Source organism: Megascapheus bottae, chromosome 3 (genome assembly GCF_031878675.1).
Source record: "Megascapheus bottae isolate mThoBot1 chromosome 3, mThoBot2.hap1, whole genome shotgun sequence".
NCBI lineage: Eukaryota > Metazoa > Chordata > Mammalia > Rodentia > Geomyidae > Megascapheus > Megascapheus bottae.
The window spans coordinates 34427135-34451877 of NC_143511.1; the positions used below are offsets into that span (position 1 = coordinate 34427135).

The 24743-nt window shown below is 48.1% G+C and overlaps 1 protein-coding gene across 1 annotated transcript in view; it reads left to right on the forward strand.

Annotated features, from left to right (window-relative positions):
• Mad1l1 (mitotic arrest deficient 1 like 1) overlaps positions 1-24743 on the forward strand; it is a 312487-nt gene that overhangs the window by 119364 nt on the left and 168380 nt on the right. Inside the window, exon 11 of the mRNA XM_090329856.1 lies at positions 6086-6230. Coding sequence (XP_090185982.1) covers positions 6086-6230 — 145 coding nt within the window. The remainder of the gene's footprint in view (positions 1-6085; positions 6231-24743) is intronic.

A 24743-nucleotide genomic window follows, 5' to 3' on the forward strand; every position in this document is an offset into this window, starting at 1 on the left:
AGATTCCCTCTTCTCATAGTGGCCACAATGTCATGGGATCTTGGGTCTGTGTGCAGATGCACTTTTCTTTCTGTTTGCATGCTTGGGATGCCAGTTAGAGCCAGGAGAAGGGAGACAGAAAGCTTTGAGGCACCAGTTTGAGGGAGGAAAGAACTGGGAGCATTAGTATTTCGGAGAAGGTCGTTAAAATGTCTCCTGCTGCTATAGAATATCTCATGTCCTTTCCTTGTTCCTTGAAAGTAGATATTCTTAGGCTGGAGTTTCTGATGGCGATCACATTAAAGTGAACCCCAGTGGCCAGGCACATCCAAGATGATTCTCAAAAGCACAGAGTTGTTTCTTCAGTAGATACTGCCACAGAAAGCACCAATGGGTAAACATGCCCAACTTTTCCTTGAAGCACCAAAGGTTCAGAGAAATGCCACTGACCTCAGAGTTCAGCTCAGTGTGGAGCTAGAGGTTTAATTTTTTATGAGCGTTCTCTTCTTTTCCTAAGAAGAAAGGCTGAAGTTGAGCGGAGAGAACTTCCCAGTGGGGAAGAATTGGCAATCTGGGGAGCTATGTGGCTTGATCCTCTGGGATGAGGGGGCACAAATGCTTCTGAACTGTAGAGATCCTCATAGGGCCCATGGGACAGAATGGTAGGGTCCCCTTTAAACTGGAGGTTGCGCATCCCCTCTTCTTGTGTCCTCAGGGGCAGAGCCATTGGTGGCATTGCTTTGAGGCACTCACTTTGAGTCCCTTTAGGCTGGCTTTGTAGAGCCTGTGAAGGCTAAGAGCTGCTAGGGGTGGCCTCTTGTTGGACAGTGTGTTCTCCCCTGCTCTTGCTTCTTGCTAAATTGTCCTTTTTGTGTCTGCAGGACTCTTATTGCACTATCTTAGAGCATCCCACCCTGCTATAAACAGGAGCCAGTGCCTTCTTGTGTTTCTTTTTCTTTTGAGACAGGGTTTTGCTATTAGCCTAGACTGGCTTGCAAGCCTCCTGCCTTTGCCTCTGGAGTGCTATAGTTACAGGTATGTCCACCAGACCCAGCTTGGAGTTAACACCTTGACTTTATCCCTCCTCTGTCAGCCTGGATTCTGCTCACCTTTATAGCCTAGAAATGTCTTGGAAGGGACTGTCTTCACTTTCTGTCCCTGCTCTTGTCCTCTTGAGCCCTTCATGGAGGTCTAACTTGTCTGCCATCTCATCTTGCTTGCTACCATGGCCCACATCTGCCTTTCTCCCTCTCATAGCCTCTCCAGATTCCATACTATGCTGCTATGTGACGGTCCCTCTAGTTGTCCTCCCTTGACTGCCTGCACATGGTGGCTCTGTGCTCTGCTTTTCACCATGCCTCATTATGCAGTAGATACATTTATTTGCTACTCATCTGTCTTCTGCTAACGGTATTAGGAAGCCTGGGCCTCAGCTCCAGCTTCTTCTGCCCTTGGCTTTGCAGTATTGGGACAGCCTATACCTGTTATGCCACCTGGCACATCCTCAGCCTGCATTGTGTATCAAGAGATCGATCTAGCCAGGCCAGAGGAAGCAGTAGGGCTCTGTATACCTCCTGTCTGCCTGTGAGCTTTCTGCTTGTTCTTTTTATACATCCTCTTTCCTGCCCAGCAGCTGAATCTGGCCTGTAGGGTTTCTCATGCTTAGAGACTCTAATACTGGGATTCTACCAGGCCTGAACCCCTCTCTGACTCCCTCCGAGTACAGACACCATGGGTGCCTCATCCAATGGGGACCTCATGTGTATTTTGCCATTTTCATTATTTCAGCCTCTCATCTTCATAGAGTTGTGCTGCTTCCTGCAATTGTGTCTTTATAGTGTCTTGGGGTTGTCCTTTCCCTAAATTCATGATTCAGTGTTTATTTATCCAGATCTTATGTTGGTAAACTGTGGTTCTTGAGCAACTTTATGGGTCTGATGTCTATCTGTCTCTGATGCTCCAGATCCCCAGTGAGGCTTAGCAGAGAGTGCCCTGAGGCCACCTTTGTGTCATACAATGACCCGGAGTTTGAAGCCTTGCTTGGTCTGGTTAGAGACCTGGAAACCAACCCTGCAGGATGTGGGCCTGACTGTCCAGTCCAAGCTTTCATAGATGCTGTCTACGCTGTTGTGGCAGAGCTATGATTTGCAATTGACGGCTGCCTGGGAGTCTCCTGTAGGAGCGTGTGTTCCTTGGGTTTCACTTATTGCCCTCTTCACTAGATAAAATGTACTTTGCTATCAAGAGAGTAAGGGCCTTCTTCAAACCCTTCTTCCCTGCTCCTCCTGTATGTCATGGACATTTCCTTTCCTTTTCTCTTCTTTTGTGGGTCCTGTGGCTTGAACTGGGCCTGGGCACTGTCCCTGAGCTCTTCAGCTCAAGCCTACCATCCAGCTCCTAGGCCTTTGTGTTGTCCCTGAGCTCTTCAGCTCAAGGCTACTTACTACCCTACCCTTGAGCCAAGCTGCACTTCCCATTTTCTGGAAGTTAATTGGAGATAAGAGTCTCAGGTTCTTTTGTGCCCTGGCTGGCTCTGAACCTTGATCCTCAGATCTCAGCATTCTGAGTAGCTAGGATTACAGGCGTGAGCCCCTGTGCCCAGCTCTGTCAGGTACTTTTTAAAAGCCAAATGTAGAAAGCTAAAAGTGACACAAAGCTCACAATAGGTAGTATGATGGATAGCTCTTAACAACTTCCCCTTTAAATCCTTGCTCAAGAGGCTGAGACAGAGGAATCATAGTTCCAGGACAACCTGGGCTTCCTTGCATATAATCTGAAAACAAAGCAAAACAAAACCACACACAAAAACCAAACAACCCACCATTTTATTTATTTGTTTTTATATTACTGTTCTTTTTTCTAGGTTTATTGATAAATGCCTACAATTAAATTGTACTTACAATTGTATATATACAATTAAATTGTATATATTTTGTTGGCTATAGGCATACCATAATATCTTGATGGCAATTAATGTATTAAGCATATCTATCACCCTCGAAAGTTTATGTCCTCTTGGTAAATTAGCAATCTATTTGTTATTATAATAAGGTGAGGTCTCCCCTGTTAGGTTTCTAAGTGCCCAGCACAATTTTTTTTTTAATTGTCGGGGTAATGTACAGAGGGGTTACGTTACATTTGGCAGGTAGTAGGTGCATTTACTTCTTACACCTTGATACCCCTTCTCATGTTTTTGTTCCCATTTATCTCCCACCACCCCGTCCTAATCATCTTGTTTCCCCTGCTTCCCTTTCCTATTTCAAATAAATAAATGTTTATACAATATAGCCCAGCACTATGTGTCATGTAACTTTGTAGATCTCAGGAACTTATTCTCCTATAACATGTTTAGAACAGAGGTAGAGATAGGGACAGCCACCTTTTTTTGAGGTAGGAGGAGAAAGGACAAAAGCTTACTTACTTTCTGTATTGAGGATGGATGGACTCTAGACCTCGAGGTATGCTAGGCAAGTGCCATACTCCCAGCCTGAGTTTTCTTTATATATAACCTGGCAAGTGAGCTTTTTTAAGCTGGTCCAGCACCAACCTCACATGTGCTCTAACATCCAGGTCTGGGTCTGGGTTGAGGGCTTGGGTTGGAGGTACCTCTGTACCTATGTCCTTATCTTCTATAGGGGTCTGGCCCCAGTGCAGTATGTAACTTGATGACTTGCTCAGCCCAAGGTCTTGTAGGCAAAGCCCCAGAATGAATAATGCTGCCTATCTCATGGCTGTGTAGTTTTGCATTTACTTTGGGCATAGAGACCTCCAGATAGATAGGAGGATATTTTGTTTCCAGAAGCAGGGCTTGCGGTATATTAGTCTCTCCCAAGTATGCATTGAATCTCTTGTCATGAGGATACCTTGTTGAAGTGCCCCCTAATCCCTCAGGCCTGTCTGTCATTCTGTCACCTGAAAGATGGCATCGTTACTTTCTTGCCTTAGTGTGCCTTTGCTTCTAAAACAGCAAGCGAATGCTGCCATTCTTCTAATTAAATTACCCACTTTGGAGCAGTGATTTAAAACGTTTGTGAACTTCCCACCTGAATTCAACAATTTGAGAGTCGATTTCACAGTTCTTGATTATTAAATTGGTCTATGAATAGTTTTGAATTGAACTGGATCTCAAAATAGCCTCTTAATATGTCAAGTTTGCAAAGAATATTTGCACTCGTCTTATTTTATGTTTTGGTTGTAGAGCACTTAGAGGGGCAGGTGGCCCGTTGGCTGAGTCTTCATTTGGATGAGGGATCCCTGTCAGGTTTTCTGAGGTGGTCTCTAGCTTTCAGTGTGTGTTCTTGCAGTCATCTGCCCTGAGTCTTGGCAGAGTGGCCCAAATCACAATTCCCTGCCGTGCTTGACTGGATCAGGATCAGCATCAAGTCCCTTCCAAAGTTTCATAATTTTTTTTTACTTACATTCACTTTCAAATTATTTTTTAGCCGTTGAAAAGAGTTTTACTAAACTGTAATTTAAAAAAACCCATTACTCAGATGTGAAATAGGGAGAATTTGCAGTGGTATAGCCTAACCTTACACACACACACACACACACACACACACACACACACACACGCACGCACACACGCACGTGCGTGCACGTATATGCATGCATGTGCACATTTATGGGTTTAACTTAGAGTTTGGATGCTGTCCTTAAGAGTTTTCACTCAAGAATTATGTGTTACTACTCAAGCCACAGCTCCATTTCCAGTTTTGTTTTTTTTTTGGGGGGGGGTGTGGTTAATTGGCAATAAGCATTTCACAGACTTTGACAGAATTTCCTGCCAGTCTGACTTCAAATAGGGATCCATAGATCTCAGCCCCTTGGGTAGCTAGGATTATAAATGTAGGCCTCTGGGACTTGGCTTAGACTTTCTTGAAAACAAATAGTATTAGTTGAGTGCCAAGAATAATCTAAAGTAAGATTGCAAATATACCTCACAGATTTTACAAACACACTTCTCAAGATTTCATGTCTTCAAAGCCGCCTCATTCTCATTGTCTCTCACATGAATATTACATATTTTACCATGTAGCAGAGCCCTAATATTAGGATTTCCTAGCGAAAGATCCATTTTGTTGTGTAGCCTGTGTATTCCTGTCTTGGAGGAGCTCACCCTTTTCTAAGTGCCCTCTTTATCTGAACTGCTCTCTGCCCAGCTGTTTCCCCATGCCCTAGGGCTTGTGAGGGTAGATAGAATTTAGGGACCTGTAGGATCAGAGGGACACATTAGAATGCCAGATGATTTCTGCATTCCATGTTACTGGGTACTACCTTCTGGCAGAGATTCAGAGCCAACCTCATCAGGATCTGCCTTTGGTGGGGACTATGAGGGACTGGTGGCGTTGAGAGGGGAATGTACTAGCCTCATGAGATGCTGTGCTAACTGAGAGGATGTTTGTGGTCAGCCTGTGAATGGTCTGTAGCCTCAGGATGCCTCTCCTCCTGAGGAGAAGTGCTCATCCTTTGATGGGGTTGACCCATGCCCTCACCCCTGCATTGTTTAGGGAGATCGACCAAGTGAGGATCATAGGGAGGCTGTTATGATTCAATGGAACAAAACTAGAAGGAATATGGAAGAAAGGAGAGGTCAGCTGGCCACCGGAGCTGGTGTAAGAGGGCACATCCTGGTTGCTTGGTGTCTGACCCCACCACAGTCCCAGTACCCAGGGTATGCTGGCTCTTGCTTTGCAAAGTCTTCAGTACAGTTCCCCACCATGACTGCACTCAGTCCCCCTGCATGCCGCACATCTGCGCCAACTGTGATTCACATGGGAAATGCTTGCACTGGCAATTTAGCTCATTCAGAAGTCCCGTCCTGAAGCTCTGCCTGGCTGACAATTTTTCCCATTGTATGTGGAGTTGAACTTCCCTCCCCCTCCCGCCGTGTTCTGGGATCACCCTGGGTGTCTATTTGAAATCTAGAAACTCCTGAAAGGCGTTAAGTAGCTATTCAGGAGTGAGGAAATGACAGCGTGGTGGTTGCACGTGCAGCTTTATTTTAGGACATCTCAGTGGGGCTCGCTATTGGGGGTGCATCCTGGGCCCTGGGTGGTTGGCCAGACCAGACCTCATTGCTCTGCCCCCTTGCTTCCCTGTGTAGTGCCCGGAGGCTGGAGAAGGCCCAGCAGCAGCTCCAGGATGAGGTCCGACAGGTCAGCAGCCAGCTGCTAGAGGAACGGAAGAAGCGTGAATCCCATGAGGCGCTGGCCCGAAGGCTCCAGAAGCGTGTTCTGCTGCTCACCAAGGTACAGGTTACCTAAAGTATAGCCAGCTAACCCTGTCAAATCCATGCTTGTCCCTTTCTCCCTGGCCCATAGCGGTCATGCAGACCTCTACAGAGCTTGTATGTGTGCCTGCTATCTGTGCCCCCCCTCGCAACCCCCTAGCACCCTTGGCTAGAGGCCAAGTCTGAGGGATCAAATACTCTGCACATCCTTGCTGACCCTCTGTGGGATCAGAGCTCTTGACACCAAGTGGCAGGACAGTTGTCCTGTCTGCCACTCTAGCCAAATAGCCACTCAAGCAGTCTCTGCCAGTACTACCTGTGTCCAGGGGCATAGTGCAGCACATGCTCTGATCCCCAACGCAGTGATAGGCCTGTGCTGGTGCCTGCCCCTCACATGTTGTGATGAATGATTTCTGAATTTTGCCATAAGCTGAGGTTGTTTTGATGTGAATGAAGGTATTTGGTGAGTATTAATTAAACCTTACCATGTCCAGGCACCAATGGCTCACACCTATAAATCTAGCTGCTTAGGAGCCTGCAATCTGAGGATTGTGGTTTGAAGCCAGCCTGGGCGGGAAAGTCCAATTAAACACCAAGAAAAGCTGGAAGTAGAACTATGGTTCAAGTGGTAGATCATCTGGGGCTAACGTTCAAGTCCCAGGACTGGCACAAAGAAAACAAAAAACAAACCTTACAATGGACACTGAAATTTCAGAAGACATGGAAGAAGAAAATCAAATACACTTTCAATTTTTTGTGCCAGTAGTGGGGCTTGAACTCAGGTATAGCTCAGCATCCAGCTTACTGATAGACTTCTCAGCTGTCCTCATGCTACTGTTACATGGGCAGAAGGCCTGTGTGACCCACCCTCTCCCCTGTGAAGACCATGTGACTGGGCAGTTACCGATGTACTTGTTCTTGATAGTGTCTAAAGAATTTGGCTCTTTTACTTCCAGACCCTCCTGGTCAGTAAAGTGTTGGAAAATGAGTGCTGGTTCTGGGCTACTTCATACTCCTGAAAGCTTGTCACTTTAAAGTGTTTCCCAAGCTGTCTTCAGGCCACAGAGGAGACTCAGGAACCCTGAACTGCAGTGGAACTGGAGGGGAGAGGAACCCATAGTGCCCTCCCATAGCAGCAGGGTTGTGGGGGCAGGGCTGTGGGCCTCCTTCATCTTCCCTCCCTCCTCTAATGCCTGTAGTATGCCCACTAGTGTCAGCATGAGGCACGTGGTATGACTGCACAGTACAGCTCTCGTGGGCTTGACAGTGTAGTGGGAAGAGCCAGCAGCACTCACCATCTGTGACAGACATAATGCCATGAAGGACATAGATGATGTCCTCATGTTTTGTCTTAGGCAAAGACAGAACCACGATTGGGCAAGAAGCAGGCAGTGTTGCATATAATCATGTAGTTGCTGGGTCCAGTCACAGGGGAGCTGATGCAGCATAGTCTCTAAAAAGAGATGGCAGCCCAAGCTGTATGGCGATGGAGCAGGAAGTGAGTGTGGGATGCCTGGGCTGGTGCTCTGGACAAGAGAACAAAGTGGCCATCAGAGATGCGCAGGCCCCAGGAGGCAGTGGGAGGTAAGTGAGTCAGTGGGAAGTGGTTTGGGAGCGGGCACCTTGGTAAGCACTTATCAGGTTGGAGGTACTACAAACCCACAATCTGGGAGGCTATAAGCTTCATAGGGGATGAAGTCTGGGCATTCAGAGCTGGGAGCCTCTGGCAACTTCTTGCAGGCTCTGAATGGTCACTCATTCTCTCTGGGTCTTATCAGATCAGCAGGATGTCCTGGGTGTCTCCAAATGTGACCACAAGGTCATAGTGTTCCAGTGTAGCACATGTCAGCTCTCAGTGGGACTCATGCTCAGGAGACAGAAGAGAGTAAAGTCAACCGTAGCCTAATAGTGGTGGCCGTGAATGGTGGGCGTGGCTTCACAGCCTTAGGAAAAGGATAACTTCAGGCAAGGCAGCTCCATTTGCTCAGCTGCTGTAAGCAAATGTCATGGACTAGATAGTTTATGAATAACAGAAAGGATTGCTCATAGTTCCCAGGACTGAGGCACCCAAGATAAAGCACTGTCAGTCTGGGTATCTGTGTACTATTCTGGATTATAGGCAGCAGAGGGGACAAGGGAGGCCTTGGGCTTCTTTTGTTAGGGCACTTGCCCCACCTGAGAGACCAACCCCAATTGTTCCTCCAGCTGCTTTCACTTCAGAAATTGGCAGTAGGGGTTTAGAGAGGAATTTTGGCATAAGGAGTTTAGAAAGGGATTTAGGAGATAACACAGCATGTCAAAACCACCCAAATTTTATTGTCCTATATAGAGCATGTTCCTTTTTGCTACTGAGTAGCATAAAATGTCAGGCCTGTACTGTGGTTTTAAAATCATCCTTTTAATGGGACTGATTATACAGGTTTGGCAGTCATGCTGGGGGAGCTTGGAGGGCAGTTTGGATTTCATTTTGTCCTCTTTCCAGGTCTCAATGATGGTCTTAACCAGATGAAAGGCAACTCCTTGATATGACCCTGAGCTCCTGGGTGGGTCAACCTCACCTGCCAACAGCCTAAACCCTACCCACATTCTACCACACCTACATAAACCATGTGACCCATGGTGTGTTCCTGGGCCAGGTGTGGCCTGTGGCACAGTTTGTGACCCTCATTCTGTGTTGTGGAGTTACTATGGTTCTGTTGAGTGTTTAGACCTATCACATGTCACCTCTGGTCAGAGTGAGGGGTCACAGTGAGCAGATTTGGTGTGTTCTCCAGTCACCTGTGGAATCTGAGCTCCACATTGCCCCAGAAAAGACCCCCAGGATTCTTGAGATTTCTGCCTAGCTTCCTTTCCAGGGAGTTTCTGTCCTTGAAGTCTATTATCTTCAACCAAGGAGGAAATTTCTATTCTTCTCTCCTCTGCGTAGAAGATTAAAAGACGAGGGCTTTGTGGACCAGATAGGCCTTACCCCCACTCATGCTGTGCTCACAGGCAGCATCACCCTGAGTTAGAGAGATGGCAGATATTGATTGCCTGACACTGACTGATTATTGAGACTGACTGTCCCTCCAAGGTGTGTTGCAATGGGTCGATACCAATTGCTTGTGTAGCCCCTGGGCCTGGGATGGGAGAATCTGTCCTGCCAGCTGGCATGATGGAGCTGTTCATTAGGCTCGGCCAGGAAGAAGTGCAGTGTGCCTTGCTCAAGGGCTTATGCAAGGTGATGTCCACTGGTGCTGCCCACCTAGTGTGGCTTGTTTGTGGCTGAAGAGTCTCACTTCCAAGGTCCCCAAGAAGGCTTCCCTTGGGCCCACAGGGTACCTTGATTGTTCATTTTCCTCTGATCTTGCTAGGGAAGGAGTCCTGCATCTGGTGTGCCTTTACTTGCACCCTCCCCTCCAGGGGCCTCAGTGTCCCTACCTGCCCCGTGTGGCTGTGGAACCTGCGTATGGTATCCTACGTGTGGTATCCCGCTGATGGCTCAGCCTTTGCCTCCCTTCTGAGGGGCCTATTTGTGTGCTTGACATTTAGTATACAGTGCTTAGAATGTGCAATTTTATTTCAAGACCTTTATTAAGCAGCTCCAGTCTAAGGAGTTAATTGTTACTGATAGCTAAGAGTATAATTACCTTGGTAAAATATCATGACTATTTTAAGCAATTGAAAATTGGCTTCAAGAACTGGGTGAACACAAACCATTTTCCTATTTGAGATGCACTATTTCCACTGTGCCCCAATATTCTATAACATGGTTGAAGAATCTTATTTATATAATATAAGCAGTTAAGCTAACTTTTAACAGGAATTGTAAAAAATTAAATATCTCCCCTTCTGTATCTGCCCCTTTCTCTTGCCCCCTGCTGGATCCCAAAGGCAGCGGTCACTGGGAACCCAGGAGTTGGCATCAAGCTTTGTCTTACTTCCACAGTGTCTATGTGGTTGTGGTGCCATTCTGTCTTGTGACAGTGTGAATAGTCAGATTTCAGAGTTTCTTATTGGGTAGCACCTGGGGAGTGCACAGGCTGCTAAGTTACCATGAGCAAGTTCTTCTGAATAAGTTTCTCTGGGGGTGCTCAGTGTCCTTCTCTCCTGCTGCTGCCCTGATGTAAGTGGAAAATCTCCTGGTCTTCAAGATCTCATGCTGCACCTTGCACTCCACCTAGAGCAGAAGAACCTGGATGCTGGGTCCACCTGCAGTGGCCAGAGAGGGGCACAGGTAGTCAGTGCTTTGTCTGCAGTACACTGCAAAGCTGGGGAGATCTTGGGGAGGACAGAGTCACTGATAGGGACTGGTCAGCGGCAGTGCTAGTACTGCCACTTCTATGAAAGAAATGACCAAGTGCAGGTAGAGGCAGGTGAGCTCTCAGAACATTAAGCAGTGTGGGTCAGCTTCTGGGGAGAGTTTAAGGTGGGCTGATGGCTATACATTCTCATGGTGGTTCTTCCAGAGGGGCCAGCTCTGGGAGATCTATCCCTGCAGTGCCAGGAACAGACCTCTTGAGATGTCTACTGCATCCTGGTGCCTTCACAAGCTCCCGCTCTCACATATTCTTTCATCTGTAATGCGTGGAGGATGCCCCACCAGCTCCTGGAGATTCGCCCAGGTCTGTGGCTCTCTGAGATCCCTCTATGCCTTCTCCCCGTGGCAATTCTCTGTCCTTGTCACATGGAGAAGCCAGATACAGTGAGGGCACGTGGAGCATGGAGGTAGGCTGCCTCACCAAGTGTTGAAGGCAACAGGGCCTCCTGGGTTCCAGTGCAGAAAGGAATGTGAGGTGGGAATTGGATGCTGTGTCCCAGTGTCTGTGCCCTATGAATACAGAGGTGGTGTGGCATGGTGGGGGTTGCATTTCAGTGGTACCAGTGGTGGAGGGCAAGTGCTTCTCTTAGGCTCTGCTTAGCCTGTGTCCCTCCAGAAGAGAATCATATCAGTGGGTGGCCATGTGCATTACAGGTTCTAATCACCCATGCAGTGTCTCTGGTCCTAGAGCTGCCCCTTTCCATACCACCTCCATAACTGTGGTAGAACAGTTTAGATGCCAGACCCTGCTGGCCACTCCTCTGTGCAAGACACAGAACAGGTGCCCTAAGGAGGTGCTTCCTCGTAGAGCAGCCCAGTGCCACCTGCCAGTTCACTTCTGTTTGAGTCATATAGCACACAGTGTGTCCTAAAGTCTGCTTTCACGTATATGCTCCATATAAATAGAACCAGTCCTGTGGTCCCTCTGTTTTGTCCTACACTTCTCTGTTGACATTTGTTCATTTACTTTACTGCTCCTGACAAGGAGATGAATAGACTGTGATGTGGCCATCCATCCTACTCTAGGGAGCCTTCAGCTTTTCCTGGTTTTTGTCAGCTCAAGCAATGCTGTGGAATGTTCTAGAACAAAGCTCATGTGCTTGACCCTGTTCTGCCTTAGCTCTGCCATGGGTATTTTCTCTGTACCAGTCTCTGTGTTGCTGTCTATGTGTACAATGCCCTGCAGTTCAGGGCAGGGCAAGGGCAAGGTGGCCACTAGCCCTGAACACCCTGTACCAATTGTTTCCACACATCCACCTCTGCTCTCTGGGGACTCCCCTCCTGATTATTGATCTCTCACAATGTGGACTCCTGTGAGTGAAATCACTCTGTTTTTGTGGCTGGCATCTGTCACTGAGCATTCTTTGTGAGACTTATCCACGTGGTCGTGTGGACCTGAGGTTCTTTAACTCTACATTATTGATCTTAAGCTTCTCACTGGGTACATACATTGTTGCTTTTCAGGCATGGGTGTGGCTTTGAGTGACCCTGGCTTCTCTCAGATGGGTACAGGTGGGCATAGCAAACACCTGGGCATGGTATATACTCCATCTCACTGCTGACTGACTGCAACCTTCACTCTGGAGTGATGTCAGTCATCTGCATACCTTTCAGGAATGTGGGGTTGTCTGGTTCCTCTAGTTCGCCCCAGTGCTCTGGGACTTCAATCTCTACTGGAGACTGGCTCTGGAGAGACCTCTTCCACTGCTGCCTGTGCTCCTGTCACTTTTCACTCTTGCAGTTGTATCTTTAGATAAATAGAAGTTTTTGATCTTAACTCAGTCTAGCCTATTGATAGTTACCTTTCTGCTGCCCTACCAAAGTCATGTGGATATCAAAGAGATTTCACTGTTTCCTGAGTTCTTTGTCTCTCTCATCCATGCTTCCGGTAATGGTGTGTGGAATTGGGTTTTGAATGTGATGTGAAAGAGGTGTCCAGGCTTGTTTGGTTTCTATCTGCAATTGATTTATCTCTCCCTAGAGAAACTGTCCTTTCCACTTGGCATCCTGTGGCCCTGACCATCATATAGGTGGCTGTGCCTGGGTAGAGTGGCTATGAAGTCTCTCCACTGGTTCTTGTGGACTGTCCATCTGTCAGTGCCACATCTTTTAATTTGTGCTTTGGGATAAGTTTTGATATAAGCTGATAAAGTTGTGCAGCTCTGATTCTTTAGGATTCCTTGGCTATTTTTGGTCGTTAGCCTATCGTTACATGTAGTTTGCAGTTTGTTAATTCCACAGAATGCTTCGCTAGAATGTGATTAGGATTGCAATAAATCTGTAAGCCATTTTGGGAAGAATATCTTCTAAACCACAGACATTATATATTGCCTATTTACTGAGAATCTTTAGTTTCTCTCAGCAAGTTTTATGTTTTTAGACTTAAAGTCTTACATATCATTAAAGTTTTTTCCCCCCTCCTGAGTTAAAACTGTTTCATCTCCTGCCTGTGGTTGCAATCGGGCCCGTGTATTGACTCTACCAACCTGCTGCACCAGAGGCCCCCCCTCTTCTGTGTTGTCCTTTGTGCATCTCCAGGCATATCTGTGTGTCCTGCCAAGTCAGGTGCTCTGTGGCAGGGAAAGTCATGCTGGAATGCCTTGTCTCATTCCAGGAAGCTCAGGGATTCTTTGCCAGGGATGCCTGTGGATGCCCCCTGCTAAGTCCTTAAGTCCTTTCCCCTTTGTTCCCTGAGAATTTTTGTCATGCAGGCCTACCACATGAATTTTGATGTGGGATAGTTTCATTATTGTTGAGTTGAAATGTTTTCTGATAATCTCCTGGATTTAAAGAGGTTGACAAGTAGGATTTTGCTTGTTCTAATCCCATTGTATAAGCAGGAAAGATGGACCCCCAACCTGCTTGATACTTTTTCATCTGATTTGTCGAGCATTTGCCATGAGCCCCTTTTCTCCTGGAGTGTTGTTGAGAAGCCACTGAGTTTGAGGGCTCTTTCCTAGTCAGGACAGATCGCAGCCATTTTTCAGAGACTCTGTTTTCCAGATACGGTTTTACTTTTTGCCTGCATCTTCCAATCTATGCTTTCTGCATGGCTTGGGTGATAGGTCTGTTCCATGGGCTGTCCATCCCCACTGTTGACCCTGGGTTCTGTTGCTCTTGGTCCCCATTGTAGATACAAGATCCCTATCTGAAGGTCAATGATGGGGTTGCACATTCTGTGGGATTAAACAGCACCTGATTCCAGATTTTCAAAATTCTGCAGTTGTGTCCATGCCCTATCTGCTCTTTTACTCACCTCTCTTTCCCCTGGTCCCTGACAGCTGCCCATCTTTCCTCTGGCTCCAAAGTAGGGCTTTGCCAGAGTTCATTGTAGGAGTCGAGCACGGTGTGGCCTTTTAGACTGGCAGCATTTATTTAACAATGTTTTCAGGATTCATCCCTGGTTTTTGTGGCTTGATTGCTCCTGAACAACATCCTTTTGCCTGGGTGGACCAGTTTATTTATTCATTCATCTGCTGACTGACATGATGTGTTGGTAGTTCTTAGATTCTGACAAGTTTGTTTGTTTGTTTGTTTGTTTGCCAGTCCTGGGGCATGAACTCAGGGCCTGAGCACTGGCCATGGGCTTTTTCCTCAAGGCTAGCACTCCACCATTTAAGCCACGGCACCACTTCCACCTTTTTTCTGTGTATGTGGTACCAAGGAATTGAACCCAGGTCTTCATGCATGCAAGGCAAGCATTCTACCACTAAACTCCCTTCCCAGATTCTGGTAGTTTTGAATGCAGTTGTGTGGACAGGAGCTCTCAGCTCTTGGGGTAGGACATTCAGGGGTGTGCGAGCTGCATGCTGGTTAGTGTGACTCGGTGCTGAGCGCCGAGGTATGCAATGTCAGCATACCTTATACGGGGCTACCACCTCTTACTGGATAAGGGGTTTTCTACAGTCTTTTCTTCCCTTTTTGTAAAAGCTCTTTGAGGCCAGGGTTTGCTCAAATAAGGAAATGGGACACAAAGAGCCTATGAGGTAGGAATGGGCCTTCAGAGTAGTTCTTCCACACCACCTCCTGCTGGGTACCCTTCCCTCCAGTGCCAGTTCCTCTTCATTCTTCCTTATTGTTGTTGTTGTTCCTGTCTTGGGCTCAAATTCTGGGCCTGAGTTCTGACCCTGAGCTTTTTTGCTCAAGGCTACTACTGTTCTACCACTTGAACCACTGCTTTAGTCCCAGCTCTTCTTGGTGATTAATTAGAGACGAGAGTCTCATAGACTGGGCTGGCTTTGAATTGTCATTCTGGATATCAGCTTTCTGTGTAACTAGGACTATAGGTGCAAGCCGCTGACACCTGGCCTTTTCTCCATTCTTGTGATTGTGTCTCTCAGGATTCCCAGTCCCCTGTGAGGTGGAACTCTCCACAACTCAGTGAACGGATCCCTTGTGTGTGTGTGTGTGTGTGTGTGTGTGTGTGTGTGTGTGTGTGTGTGTGTGTGTGTTGGCAATACTGGGGATGGAACCCAGGGCCTTACACATGCAAAGAAAATGTTTTACCACTTCTTTGCCCAAAGAATTGAATGCCTTTCTTATGCTGAATGTTCTGGGTCCCCCATTCCCTGAAAGAAGTACTGGAACATTGGATAAGAGCCTATCTTGCATCCTCTGCAATTCCTGAGCCTCTGCTCTGTTCCAGAGTGACTGCACACTAGTACAGTGCCACCACAGTCCTGTTGCCTTGGTGGCACTCAGTCAAGTGGGTTAGCACTGCAGCCTTTGTTTTTAGCTCAGCAAAGTAAAGTTTAGGAATGGCTTAGAGACTTGGCCTAATGAGGCTGTGTAGCAGGAGTCAATGTGCCATTCTGTTTCTTATCTGGGCTTGACACACTCACCCAGTTGACACCAGCACCCTGTGCCTTGTCCTGTGCTTGATGTTTGCTTCCCCCTGCACATGGGCATGGAATGTTTTCTCTTGGTCATCTATTTATGTCTGGGAATCATCTGTTCAATCCTTGGCCTGTGGGTGAACTGGCCTGAGTAGGGCTTGATGTCATAGGCCAAGGGCCTGTGGAGTTAGTTACAATAGTGTCATAGTTCTGGCTTAGGTCTGCTGAAATAAATTTGAATCTGGAGGGTTAGCTAGTGTCCACTGAAAGCAAGCATGAGGTCTGGTTATGTTTGGTACTTATTCTTGGTGGGCCCCTCTTCTCTCAGTCCCTCCCATCATAAGCAAGGTATTGGAGCAGCCTGGCTTGGAGGTTATGAAGAAGCCATCAGCTACATTGCATAGCCTAGGCCAGCCATGACCCAAGCATGTGCTTTCCTATGCTGAGAGGGCAAGTGACCTACAGGATCACCACTCAAGCTTCCTATCTGCCCTGCTTGCTGCATCCTCCCATCTGTACTGCCCACCAATGGCCTGCCTGTCCACTAGGGTGAGGACAGAAATCCACAAGCACCATGGGGTCTTTGTAAAATGCAGTTCATTTAGCCTTCCTGCTGGGCCCCATGGCCCCTGTGATGACAGTGTGCTCCAGTGCTGTTAGATGTTTTGTGATCCTCAGAGGCAAGACAGACTCTGAGTATGATCAGTGCTGGAGTTACATGTTCTAACTCAGACACAGAGTGTGTTCTAGATAGGCTTTTTTTTTTTCCTCTCAAGTGTCCCTGTGTGTCTGGCCAGCAGTCCTGCTGGCTCAGTAGAAGTATAACAGCCATTCATTCATTCCCACCAGTGCACATTCACCCTGCACCCACGGTGGCCTCCTTTACTCCTTCCTCAGTGTCAGGACACTCATTCTGATACTCTTTCATTCAGTAAACAACTGGCTGGGTGCCCCAGGGAACTTTGTTGCCCTCTGGTTCCTCTGTCCCCCTCACCTTTAGTTAACAGGGGCTAAAAAGGTGTGGTCGTCCCTGGGAATCTGGCCCCCCTCCCTGGGAATCTGGCCCCAATAGTTAGTGAGCTGTGGAATTATGTTCCGTGCAGGGCTTTGCTCCTTGGTGAGTTTGGACCCCAGTACGTGACCGTCTGAGGCATGGCCCTGAGCACTGGTGGGTAAGAACAAGTTATAGTGATAATTACAACCTCATCAATGCAGGATATCCAGGTTCAGACCCAAATCTGTTAGCATCTACTTACCCTATCCTCTGCTTCTGCCAACAGTGGTGAACGAACAGCTTACAGCAGCTGATGGGGTGTGGTTCCTGGTGAGGTTGCTGTGTGATCTTGCCCTCTTTTACACCAAGCAGGACCTGTGCATTTGGAGACTTTTTCTTTATCTGCACGTTGCATGCTCAGACTCTTATTGGTGGATGGTCCCATGACATCAGAGGAAAAAAATAAAAGTACCCTTGCAGTTTGAGAAGTACCATTTGCAAAGTCACTGGAAAGTGAATCTTGTCCCACCAAGAGGGTAGCTGGAACTTAGTCGTGGCAGAATAAAGGCATTTCTAGGGAGAAAAGCAATTTTGGAAGATAACATGAAATCAAAACAAAATGTCTTTTGCCTCCAATTTGAAGATGGTATTAAGATAGGGCTTGTTGGAGGGTGGCAGAGGTGCTTTTGCTGCCGCTGGCAGTTTCAGAAGACTAGAGCAGGGAAGGTAAGGTGACTTGCCTCCTTGTATTGTGGAGTGGGCATGCTAATTCCAGAGGCCCTTACCTCTCTGGGCCCTAAGGTAGGTGGTTTGAGGCTCCTTTTTATGTCCCAATGGGCAGCAGTGGGCCAGGAAGATAGGCCTGTTGCTCACTGTCCTGCTGCTATCCATGTGCAAGGTACCCATGCCCATGCTTCCTCCTACCCTGGCACTACTGCCCCTCCCCAGCATTCACTCACCATACTTACTTTCCTTCCCTGTGAGGCCAGGCCCATCCTGTCATGTCCATTAGGTATAGTTGATTATATGTTAGAAGTCCCCAGTAGAAATGTGGTGAGTGTGGGGGTCCTTCAGGTGACAGGTGAAGAGGCACACAGGACGGGAGCACCTGGACCCCATGCCTTTCCTTCCCTATCCTCTGTATCCCCTGCAGGTATGCAGGAATACACAGGTTCTGCCCTGGCTCCTAAGACAGGCGGCTCCCATGGCTACCATCCAATGGGATTTTAGGGATGTGTGGATGTGCTGACAGGGGGACATGTAGGTGTTTCTGTTTTTGATGCTATGACTTAAAAGTAGCAATTGGAAAGCTGATGGTGATTGCCATTTAACAATGAAAGAACTATGGATGTGATTGGGCAAGGAGGGAGTAGAACAGTCCTAGCCTGGCTATCCTTGCCTTTGCTCATCCTTCTCTATGGTCAGCTGGTGGGTGGAAGTGAGTGTGTCAGCCACTCAGGACCTGTTGTGATTTCTGCTCACAGCCTCATGGAGGCCATGCAAATGGCATCTTCCTGTGTCTTTGCTGCTGTAAAGGATCACTCCCACATGCTCTCCCAAGGACACTTGTCAGCAGTCCTCTTTAGAGTAATAAAACTGCCACAACCTGTATGTAAGACCTTACTACCATGCTGGATGGACTGTCCAGGATATGCCATCCTACCTGCCTGTTTCCCTGAGGCCTCACAAGTGCAGGACAGAACTGGAATGCAGCAGTCACTCTACTGACCTTGTGTATGGAACTGTGTATACTTTCTCTAAGCCTAATCCAGATGTGTGGCACCCTTCCCTCCTATGTTATCAAAGATGAAAGGCCCTGGGGTACCCTTCATTTTTGGCATGGGCTGGTGTCTCAGCTGGGAACAGAGCTGTGGAATTGCCAAGCTGAGGACTCTCACCTTTCAAAAGACAGGCTGGGCCGGGAGTTTGGCCTACTGGTTGAGTGCTTGCCTAGCATGCACGAAGGCCTGGGTTCAATTCCTCGGTACCGCATATATAGAAAAAAGCCAGAAGTGGTGCTGAGGCTCAAGTGGTAGAGCTCTAGCCTTGAGAAAGTCCAAGGACAGTGCTCAGGCCCTGAGCTCAAGCCCAGAACTGGCAAAAAAAAAAAAAAAGACAGGCTGATGCTCAGGGAAGAACTACTAGGCCTGGACAGGCATCCCTGGGAAGAGTCTTAACTCCAGGGCTTAGTCTTTTCCTCTCTGCCCAGGTAGCCTCTGGTGGACATGATGCCTCCTATGCCTAGGACAGTCAACAGGGCACTTAGGAGACACTTAGGAGGCCCAGCATAGACCTTTGTCTGTACTACCCTGGTTCGCATTAGCCTGGCCGTGCCCTGGCTCACATTGTAAAATCCCCTCTGATCTTAGCACAATTTCGAAGAAATCCAAATCTTTGAATAACCTTGATCCTGAAAGGAAAGGCAGCTGACTGCAGGTGAAAATTGATGGTCGTGCTCAAAGGCATGGTTCCCTGCCAAAGCAGCCTCTGGAGTGTTGTTTCCAAAAATAGCTGCCGCGTCCTGGTGGTGTTTGAGCCGTGTCCAGGCCCGTCCTGGAGACTTTTTAGAGGCATTGATGATGCCACTGGCTGCTTCTACTATCACAGGCTCAGATGCTTCTGTTCTTGTCCTGTTGGTGGGTGGCCAGGGAAGTATTTGTGGTGTTCCTGTACCCTTATCTAGTTGCTTGTTTTACTACCACCAAGAAATCCTATGAGGTCCCTGTGCCCATGGTATAGGGAGGTTCCTGACCTTAGATTCAGAAGGTCCAGTTTGTCTCTGAGATTTGGATCTCTCCCCACAGGGGAAGAGGGGCTGTGCCAGGCCTGCTGGCTTGCCGATCACTGGCATCTGCTTCCCATGATTTCCATGGCGAGGTCTTAGCCTTGCATTTCCAGGGTGATTCCATATTGTCAGAGAGAGTCAGCCATATGGGGCCCTGGTTAGGGAAACCTTGAGGCAACCACCATTCGTCAAATTATCTTATTTTCATAAATGTTATTACAATCCACTTAAAGTTCTTAGTGAAAATCCCACTGAATTTGTGAAGTCCCCCCCCCCCTTTTTTTTTTGTACCAGTCTCTGGGCTTGAACTCATGATTGAGCACTGTCCTTGGGCTTTCTCAAGGCTAGAGCTCTACCACTTGAGCCACAGCACCATTTCTGGCTTTTGTTTTTTCTTCTATGTATGTGGTACCAAGGAATCAAACCCGGGTCTTTGTGCATGCTAGACAAGCACTGTACCTCTAGGCCATACTACTGGCCCTGTGATGTGCCATTTTTATGGAGGAACTGGTAGTCCAAGTAGGGGGCTATCCAGTGGGAGGGTGGCCTTCCTCTCAGGGTGTGGCTCTCACAGTGTACAGTCTATCACTGTCTTGTGGCTGTTCTGGAGCTGGTGTCTCAGAGTGTATTGTCTGTAAGAATTTCACTGTACTTGTGAATGTGGGTGTGTTTTCATCCAGGAAATTCAGTTGTTTTACGCAATTTGGTCCCATGAGACCATGGACCATTAAGCTCTTGCCATCGTAACAGTGATTAAATAGCAATAGAGCAGGATACGTATTTACAGACCCAGGGTGTTCTGGCTGGAGAGTATTAAATATCATCCATCACCAAGTAGAAAACAGACAACAGCAGAGCACAGTTAGAGTTGATGTTCTTTTAGTTAACTTCACCCACAAAGATCCAGACTGTCCCCAGTACAACATCAGAGAGGAAGAGGGGAAACTCATCTGGCCAAAGCATCACTGGCATGCTCCAGAATTCTACACCTGTGGTTCAAAGCATCGACCATGGGCTGACATCGGTTTATGCCTGATGAGTAGTCAGGCCTCTTTAGTGCCTGATATTTACTCTTGCCTTACTTCCAACTCCCCACTGTCTGATTAACATGGGGTGGTGGGTGGGGGGACTGGAGGCTATAGGCCTGAGAAAAGAACAGTGTGAACTGAAGGTACTGTGTTCAGGAGGAACACAGGAAGCCTAGAGGCTCTTCCTGCACCCTGTCATTGAGTCTGAACGGTGATGTGGCCAGGCCTGGTGTGTGTACAGCTGGGGTGCTGTTGTGGGTCTTTAGGTCAGTGGCCTTTTACTCAGCCATGGTCTAGAGACTGAAGGTCTTGTAGACTCTGTGAAGAGACTGTGGGACATAGTCATCCTGCCTCTTCTTTGGCCAGAGGTGAAATATGTAGGCTGGAGGAGTTAGTGGTCCTAGAACATCACCTAACTTTATGAACCTAGAATGGGGCAGGTGTGAAAGATGTTGCTTGACCTGCCAGTGGTCCTCATCTGTGTGGCTAGTCCCAAATGTGTTCCAACAGCCTACATAGATATTCACTATGTACAGAGCTGAGTTTCTGGAAATACAGATAGGTTTGCACTTTTGCCTTTCTCTCCTAACACTCTTTGGCACTGCCTCAAAGAGATGAGTGGTATACATGGCCAGAGTGTGTCTGAGGCAGGTGATGGACTTGGGTCTTCTGACAGGGGATAGGTTTCCCAGACTCAGGCAGCTGGCTCTGCAGGTGACAAAGACACCTAGAGTCCTCATGGTATAAGGGATCAGCTTCCTAACCTAGACCCTTTCCAATGGAAAACAGTTCAGGACACTGGTATAGCCCTGGGAAGGGAAGGCCTCTGTTCTGCAAGGAAAACAGGTATGGGGTCACCAGCCCACTTAAAGAGCAGCACCTGCCAAGTAGACCCCAATTCTAGGACCTGAGGTTTACAAAAGCAGATGCTCTCAAGTGCACTGGGGCTTAGCTATTTGAGGGCCTTCCCATGGTTTGTCTTTTATCCTTTTAGGGCTTCAGTGTCTCTGTAATGGGGAGGTGGCAGAAACTAGGCTATGGTGGTCTAGGGACAGGAACTTGTGGTGCCATCTTGGAGGGTGGGAGCTTTGCCTTTCTTATGGGCTCCTTGGAGCACTTTTAGCTTAACCACTGCCTAAGTCTCATCCTGTTCTTCTGAGCAGGCCTGGTGGATGATCCCCTAGGTCTGGTTTTGATATCTTCCTGGGATAGGCAGGCCCTGAGGTGGTCTTGGCTGAGGCTGGGCTTGCTGGGTGACAAATTGGCTTCCATTTCACTCTGCTCCCCGTCCTGGAGGGGGTCCTGTTAAATTTTTTACTTTGCTTTGGGGCCTGCAAATCCCACTAAGTGACTGTCGTTGTTCTGGGGCGTCCTCTGGCACTGTAATAAGCTTTTATAAAGGACTTTATCCATAGCTTTATGAAAGTCTCTAAATAAATTAGATCCACTGGTTAGCCTTCATCGGCGATTTTTATTAACCTCCAGTTGAAGAAATATTGCTGGTTACAGAAGCATGATTTGTTCCTGTAGAAGCCAGTCTCATTTAGCTCCTTGCCTGCTTCTTAAAGGGATAACCCGAGAAGCCTGGCTATGAAGAGGGACCAAAGGGATAGGGATGTGGGGGGAGAGGGTAGCTCTTCCCTTTTATGAATAGTGGTCCTACGATTTGCATTCCAGTGCCCTAGCCTGCAATTGCCCTCATGGATGTTGACATTTATGACTTAGAGGGAAGAGCTGGGTTTTAGGGATTTGGGTAAGGATGAGTGGTGTTTGGAGTCATTCCACTTCCTGAAAAAGTTGCATCTTTTTTGTGAGGACATGTGAATTCTGTGATTCTTGTTCTCTTATGTGCTCAGGCAGTAAAGTCTTTCCATGCTGAGCCCAGACAGGCTCAGAGTAGCACTCCACAGCATCTCACAGGACAGGAGGAAGGAACAGCCTGCTCAAGGGCCAGCATGTGCATGCATGGGGCCCATGCTTTGGCTTGTCAGCCTGAGTCTTCTAGTCTGAGCAGAGTGTGTTTGGAAGACAATATTTGTGTTCCCTCAGAGCGTTCCAGCACATCCATGAGTATCTCTACCTTCTAGTGTGTGCTAATGGCTTCTCTTTGGCACCTGAGGCCTGTGTGCCATCCCAGGAGGACCCTGTGGTTAAGAGCAGCACTCAGGAGCAGCATATGCATATTTAGGCCCGGTTCTGCAGTCACTGCTGTGGGAAGCCTGGCTGGGTTCCCCCAGTTTACACACTAGAGAAACAAAGTATTTGGGGCCTCCTCTAGAGTGCTTCAGTGTTGATTGGGTACACTGGTAGGAGTCCCCCTCTCAACAGGGCTGGCCTGAGAGCATATGCTGCAGCTGCAGATGGCCCTGCACATTCTTGTGTGGGCCTGTTGGTTCCTACTGTTGTCAGCTCCTTGCTATGCTGTTTTGGTGGTGGTAGTGGTGGTGGTGGTGGTGGTGGTGGTGGTGGTGATGTGTGTGTATGCAGATGCAGGTCCTGGGGCTTGAACTCAGGATCTGGGTGCTGTCTCCCTTTTTCTGCCCAGTCTTTATCCAGACCTCTGCCACCATTGATGGACTGCTGCCCAGGTCCATTCTAGTGGCCCTGTGCCATCTCCCTGCCTGTGAGCTCAGATTGCTGTGCTAGACCTTAGCTATGCTCAGCTGTTTCTGAGCCCATGGTTACTACCAGCTGGACATATTTGGTGACTCTGTCACCTTGGCCTGTTTCTGTGCCAGAAAGTGCTGATGCTGGAGAGTGGGTCCAGGCAGGACACTGACCTTGGCTTCCCTGGAGCCTGGCCATGTTTGGAATCCTGCAGGACTGTCAGTGAGATTCAGCAAGTGTGTACTCAGGCTTCGTGCCAGGGGCTCCCCATCTTCCAGGAGTGTCAGCACCTGGCCTTCCTTAGCCTGGCTGCCCAGTTCAGCCCCTCAGTCCATGCTGGGCTCCTGAGGAGGTAGGTGTAGAGCCAACTGCTGAACAGGATTTCAGAGGATTAAAGTTAATTAAAGAGCTCCTCCCAGCCTTCATTTCCTCCTATCTGTCAGCTATTTACATGCTAATGCAGCCCTGCCAGGAAGCTGAGAAAGGTGTCAGCTCCAGGCACGTGGGGATGCTGGAAAATCTTGGGAAGAAGAGGCAAGAACTGCTGTGTGTATTTATCCTGTGTCCCTGTGGATAGTGAGGGGCCCCAACAGTCCCCCTCCTCCCTCAGTTCTTGGTAGTGTCTCTGGCTGACTTGACTGTTCTCCATTAGGGCTGCATCTTACACTGCATAATTGAGTGCATTATGCATAGTAATGTCTCTGCATAAGCAATTTTATAAATAACGAGGATGCAGAAAGGAGGGGCAAACTCTCTTCATTTACAACTGCCTTTCCCAGAGCCTGTTGCCTTGGTGAATATAGCCTTCAGCTGTCCTGGTCAGTGGTGTCCCTCTGGCTTGGCTTGCCCTTTCTACAAGCAGAAATGGTTTTGGTTTGCACAGTGGGTATCTTGTAGTAGACAGGGTACCTGTGCCCGGCTCAGCAGTGTTACTGAGTGGATAAATGAAGTGTTCAAGGATGTATCTCAGTCTTCCTCTCTAGGACAGAGCTGAAGGGACCATGGGCTTGGTTGGCCAGTAGAGGTCAGCACCATAGTGGTGTGAACTCAGTGTCTGTCAGGGATTTTAGTCTTTGGTCCCTTCTGACCTGCAGGAGGTTTAGAGAGAACCAGCCCCAACCAGGACGAGTGGAGAAAGGAAAGGGCGGACTGACCGCCTGCACCCAGCCCTCCCTCGCCAGGGACGATCAGACGTGTCAGGGAGACCAGTCAAGGCAGGAACTCGTTTATTGAGGAAGTCCATTCAGCTAACATAGGATACAGGAGCCTATCAGCACAAAGGTGGGCAGGATGGGGGAGGTCCTCTCATTGAGAAAGTCCATTCAGCTAACATAGGAATCATGTGCTGTCCTAGAGGGCGGAATGGTTTGGGGCCTATCCCAGAGGTGGCCTTAACCACAGCCACACCTTCCAACCAGGCAGCAGGCACCATCTCAGCCAGGTGCGGTCCCAAGACCAGGGAATGAGCACGGGGCCATGAGTTAGGCCTCCTTTTACAGCATAGGTTTCCATTTTCCTGATGTGACATGCTCCACAAGTGTCCCCTTTGCTTCCTGGTCCTGCTCATCTCTGCAGAAAGAACACAGTAACTGATCTTTGTGTTTAATGCTTTCCGGTGGGTCAGCTCAGCCTGTGCTGAGTGCAGAGTGCATGGAAGGTGTGCATAGTGGATGACAGGTATGCTTATGGGCAGGGCAAGAGCAAAGTGCCTAAAAGGTTGATGCAGAGATGACTGGTCCTTTCCATGAAGGATGCAAGAAATGTAAAGGTAGTTGTGGATTCAGCTAGGCTGGCTGTGTGGGTAGCTGGCAGTCATGGATCAAGCTTTGACTCTCCCATGGAGATGTCAAGACCAGAATCCTTTCTGACAGGGCAATCTCTTCATTGTAGAAAACTGACTAGTAAGTATGTCTCAGAGGCAGAGGAAGGATGCTCAAGTATAAGTTTTGGGGTGTTTGTTTTGTTTTTAAAGTAAGAGCTCTA